Source organism: Aptenodytes forsteri, unplaced genomic scaffold (genome assembly GCF_000699145.1).
Source record: "Aptenodytes forsteri isolate BGI_AS27 unplaced genomic scaffold, ASM69914v1 Scaffold255, whole genome shotgun sequence".
NCBI lineage: Eukaryota > Metazoa > Chordata > Aves > Sphenisciformes > Spheniscidae > Aptenodytes > Aptenodytes forsteri.
Window position 1 is genome coordinate 3,951,817 of NW_008794888.1, and position 5,297 is coordinate 3,957,113.

Here is a 5,297-nt window from a genome sequence, read left to right on the forward strand (position 1 = left end):
AGAAGCCCGCGGCCCCCCCCACCCCCCCATCTTTGGTTTGCCCCAGCCACAGCTGCCCAGGGTCTCAATCCCCATGTCCAGCTGGGAAGGGTCTACAGGGCTACAGCATCCCCCAGCCCACCACCAGCCTGGTGTCCCCCATGGCACTGAGCCCTGGGTGGGGCTGACTACACCTCAGGGTGCTCGTCCCCCCGGCCCCTTCTCTTACATGATGTAGATGAGGACACCAACGCCCCAGACATCTGCTGCGGAGCCCACTGGGTCACCCTTCACCACCTCCGGCGCTGCGGGCAAGGGAGCAGGGCTGTCATATGCACCAGGGGGCCCAGCCCCAGCACCCACAGCATCACCAGCACCCACAGCACCCGCACCATCCCCAGCACCCACAGCAGCCACAGCACCCCACCATTGCACCCTCCAGCACCCCTCCCTGACACTCCAATACCCTGACAGAGCCCAGCACCTCCAAGGATACCCCAACTGCCCCCAGCGGTACAGAGGACGGAGAACCCACAGCACCCAAACTGTCCCACTGAGCCAGCAATCCTACAGAAACCCTCAGTAGACACTCCCAGCATCCCAAAGATCCCCCAGCTTCCCTGAGGATATCTCAACTACCCCCCCAGGCCCAAGCCCCCCACAGTGCACAGGCACACATGCACACCTCGGGCACAAGCGTGCCCCGTCCTCATGCCACCGCATCCCCGGTGCCCCACTCACACATGTACTCCAGGGTGCCAACACGCCGCCCCAGCTGCCGCAGCACGAGGGGGTTGTAGGTCTGGGCGCTGCCAAAATCGATGATCTTGAGGGCGTTCATGCCTGAGATGACGACGTTGTCCGGCTTGATGTCGAGGTGCACGATGCGGCGGCTGTGCAGGTACTCAAGGCCCTGCAGGAGCTGCAGCACGTAGCTCACCACGTCATCCTCTGAGTAGCGAAACCTGGGGGCACATGGCATCAGTGGGCAGCCCCATGCCAGCGGCCGTTGCCGGCAGCCCCGCGCCCACCCATACCTGTCCACGATGCTGTAGAGGATCTCCTTGCCAGCGCAGTTCTCGCAGATGAGCACCAGGTAGCGGGGGGTGATGTACGCCTCGTGCAGGGCCATGATGCGCTCATGGTGCAGCGCCTTGAGGATCTCGTACTCCTGCAGCACGCTCTGCTTCCTCTCTGCCTCGTAGGGCACGATCTTGGCCATGAAGTGCTTCCCCGTGGCGTTCTCCTTGCACAAACGGATCACCCCGAAACGACCCCTGCGGCACAGGGCGGTGCTCAGCATTCCCAGCGTGGGGTGCTGGGGACACACACCCACCCCCCCAGCAGAGCATCCCATCCCACCGCTCCTCACCTCGCCTTCTCATCCAAGAAGGTGTATGGCTTTTGGGGGATGCCCTGCCGCAGTGCTGTGCCATCCTTTGCCCCTGGGGTCCCGCTCTCAGCTGGGGGCTCCTTGGAGGATGGGGCAGTGGCGGGGGGCTCCTGCGGGGAGGAGGAGGTGGGGGGCATGGAAACGAAGGAGGTGACCATGTAGGGGGGCATCTTCCGTGTGGGTGCTGCGGGGCATGGACGAAGGAGGTGACCATGTAGGGGGGCATCTTCCGCGTGGGTGCTGCGTTGGGGGTGGGAGAGAGCGTGGGGGCTGAGCTGGCGGTGGTCGACACTGGGGAAATGGGGGAGAACTTGGAAGGGGATGGAGCCCGAACATCAGCTCCGGAGGCACGCAGATGGTGATGTCGGGTGGGAGCTCGGGGTCTGGCTGTGGCCCCTCCTCACGGGGCGCGGGGGGCTGGAGGACCCTGGGGGGGACGTCCGCCTGCGCCGCCCCGTCTGCCTTCTGCACTGCTCCCTTGTGCTTGTGGGGCGGGGTGGTGGGGGGGGGCCCCGGCCGACGGCTCCAGCTGCCCCACGGGCGTCTGGGTCGACCGGCTGGAAGCCACCTTCTCGGGGACGGGGACGGAGACAGGGACAGCAATGTTCTTGGCTGGGGCAGCTCGGGCATCTGCGGGGAGCAAAGGGAGGTATGAGCCAGGCATGGGTAATCAAGGAGCAGGGTGCAAGCGGCACCCTGTTCCCCAAAGCCCTGGGGGAAAGATCCCCTAGGACTCAAGGACCCCCAGAGCATCCCAGAGGCGTCAGCCCCACAGCTGGCCCCATGGCTGCCCCACGCCCCGCAGAACAGGGCTTGCTCACCTGCTGCCTCGAGGTGCACCTTCCCCGAGGGGGTGCTGTAGGGCCCCTGCCCGGCCTTGTTGACACAGGCCACCCGAAACTTGGCAGCACTCCCGGGGGGCAGCTCCGTCACGTTGAAGTAGCAGTCAGCGATGCCGGTGCTGATGATCTTCCACTCGTCCTCCCCTGCTGGCGCGGGGGCAAGGTGAGGCAAGGGTAGACCAGGGGCAGGGGGCAGCCCCCTGTCCCCCACCCCTGACCTGGGACCCCGCTGAGCCCCAGGGGACAGCAACGACATTGGGCACTTTTGTCCTGGCTTGGTGTCCCCATGTGAGCCCATCTTTCTGGCTGCGGCTGCCGGGGGACGGGAGGCAGCCCCACATACCATCCAGCCTGCGCTCCAGTGTGTAGGTGCAGGGGGCTTTGCTCTCTGCAGGCTTCCACAGCACCAGCACCGTGTTCTTGTACTTCTGGGGGATCTCCGGGGTGCCCGGCCGCCCGGGGAGCCCTGCGAGGAGACAGACAGGGTGGGCTGGGTGCCTGGCCAGGGGCAGAGCAGAGCTGCTGTGGGGCGAGGACAGCACAACACGTGAGCTCGGAGATGCTGGAGTTGCCTGGGCAAAACCAGCCTGTCTCCCCTCAAAACTTCCAGTCTCTTGCAGATGCGGAGAGCAGAGCTCAAGTGACCTGCTCCAACCGGTCCCCAGCCCCGGGGTGCGTGCCTGGCACGTGCTCTTTCCCCGCAGGGCAGCTCCTCTGTCCCCTGAGGTCCTCCCCTTGCATCCTTACGTGCCACAGCCAGTGTGCAGGAGCTGATGGCCGTGCCCAAGGCGTTGGCGGCTGCACACTCGTACAGCCCCGCATCCTTCCTGGACACCCTGGCGATGGTGAGCATCTGCCGGCCGTCCTTGCAGGAGATGACGTTCAGCGCATTGTCTGGCTGCAGGGACCTCTTGTCTGCGGGGGGGGAGCAGATGAGAGGGATGCTACAGTGCCCCCCCCGGCACCCACCTGCCGAGGCAGTGCAGGCAGCCCCCCACCTTTCATCCAGATGATCCTGGGGGTTGGGCTGCCGGCGGGCAGGCAGCAGAGGGTCAGCGCCTCGCCCTCCAGCAGCACCTGGTCCTTCAGCTTGATGTGGAAAATGGGGGGGAAATCTGGAAAGCAGAGGTGGGGTCAGGCTGGGGCAGCAATGGACTCCCGCCATCCCGTCCCAGGGCTGCACCTACCCGACTCACTGGGTGCATGTGACCGGCCGGCGGTGGGTCCCTCCTCCCGCAGCAGGCTGGAGGGGATGCTGGGCTGCGAGGCCACCTTCTCCTTCTTGCCCCGTGAGAGCCCCCAGCGCTCCCAGCGGGACCGCTTCTGGCTCTCGTCCCCACCTGTGGGCACGCGGGGTGGCTGAGAGCGGGGCCAAGCCGGGCGGCAGTGCCTGCCGCGCCCCGGGCAGCTGGGCCACGGGGTGCCAGTGGGACCCCCCCTCACCGCTCACCTTTGGCAGAGGTGGAGGAGCGGGTGCTGCCCTCGGAGCGCAGGGACTCAGAGGAGGGTGCGGGCACCGGGGGGGGGCCTGGCCGCAGGCTCTCCCCCTCAGAGCTGGTGCGGCGGAGCTCCCCCGGCCCCTCGCCCTCCGGCCGCTCATCCGACAGGCTGCGCAGCCGCGCAGAGACCCGCTCCACCGTGGCACTGATCTTCCTCCGCACGGCCACCGCCGGCGACTCGCTCTCCCCGCCGCCCCCCGGCTCCGCTCTCTGAGTCCCTCCGCTCCTTGGAGCCACCCAGGGCCAGGCTCCAGGAGAAGCGGCGCCCACCGGATGGGGTCTCGCCACCTCCGTCCTCCCCCCTGCTCTTCTTCCTCTCGGCAGGCGGGGTCCGCTTGAGGAGCATGGACATCCTCCGGAGGAAGCCTCTGTCCTTCTCCACCTCGTGCAGGTCCTGCACCGACTTGGACTTGGCTGCCAGCCCAGTGGGCCGGTCCCTGCGCAGCTCCAGGGGCACGCCAGCCGGCGTGGGACGGTAGATGTCCTCGTCGGGGGCCGGGGGGCCGGCCAGGTGCCGGTCCTCAGAGCGGGAGCGGGTGAGGAGCTTCAGCCCCCGGCTGAGCGACGACTCCCGGCCCCGCTTGAACTTGGCCTCGAAGACCTCCTCCGAGTCGATGTCCTGGATGAGCAGGGAGCTGGAGGAGCCGGTGGGCTTCGCCTCCCTCTTCAATGCCAGTGCTGGTGCTGGAGCAGGGGGCTCGGCGAGGATGGCTGGCGTGGGCTGGGGGGCTTCCTCAGTGGCTGGCTCCCCACTTTGCACAGCTCCCATGGCTTGCATGACCTTGGCATAGGAAGACATTTTGGGGGCTTGGGTGCCAGGAACCGGGGTCTGCGGTGGGGCGGGTGCTCCCGTTCTGGCAGCCCCCTCCCCACTGGCTCCAGCGGCCTTGGTGGGCGTCTTTTCCTCCTGCCCCCTGGCCGTGGGCTTCTTCCCCGTGGTGGTGCCAGCCGTGCTGGCCCCAGGCCAGCCACGCTCCTCGGGGACGCGCCTCCTCCCCAGGGCAGCCTTCGTGGTGGGAGCATGGGGGACGGCGGTCTCCACCACGGAGGGTGTCAGCGGGCCGGTGGCATCCAGTGGTGCTGGGGGCCGGGCATCAGAGAGGGCCGAGAGCGATGGGGACTCCTTGAGCCGCTGGGCCTCCAGGCGGGCCACTGGGATCTCCAGGGGCGCGCCAGAGCGGCGGTGCCGGACAACAGGCTCAGTGTCCCCGTGGCTGAAGGAGCTGCTCTTCTGCAGCTGGTGCTCGGTGGGGAGGAGGCGTGGTGAGGTGGCCTCGCTGGAGGCCGCCCGCACCAGCCGTGGCACCGCCGGCGGATCCAACCGGGTCGGCCGTGGGACCTTCTTGTCGGGGCCGACCCCCAGGGTCTCCAGGAGGGGACCCCGCAGGCCACTGACCTTGCCGTCCCCGGGGCTGCCCCGCAGCAGCCGCTGGCGCATCAGCTCCAGGCGCTGAGCGTGATCGTCCTCCCCCCAGACCCCCTTCCGCTGTGGCAGCTCCATGGAGGCCGCTTTGGCCAGGGCCCAGCGAGGGTCCCGGCCCACCTCGGCCCCCTCCTCGGTCCCCGGGGACTGGTGGGGCAGCA

At 68.0% G+C, this 5,297-nt stretch overlaps 1 protein-coding gene across 1 annotated transcript in view; it reads right to left on the reverse strand.

Moving 5' to 3' along the window:
• Window positions 1-5,297, reverse strand: part of SPEG (SPEG complex locus) — a 47,648-nt gene that overhangs the window by 4,776 nt on the left and 37,575 nt on the right. Inside the window, 13 exon segments of the mRNA XM_019470904.1 lie at window positions 209-284; window positions 721-944; window positions 1,017-1,256; window positions 1,352-1,561; window positions 1,563-1,892; window positions 1,894-2,002; window positions 2,194-2,358; window positions 2,558-2,680; window positions 2,962-3,129; window positions 3,213-3,329; window positions 3,402-3,554; window positions 3,665-3,918; window positions 3,920-5,282. Of these exon segments, the coding sequence (XP_019326449.1) occupies window positions 209-284; window positions 721-944; window positions 1,017-1,256; window positions 1,352-1,561; window positions 1,563-1,892; window positions 1,894-2,002; window positions 2,194-2,358; window positions 2,558-2,680; window positions 2,962-3,129; window positions 3,213-3,329; window positions 3,402-3,554; window positions 3,665-3,918; window positions 3,920-5,282 (3,532 nt within the window).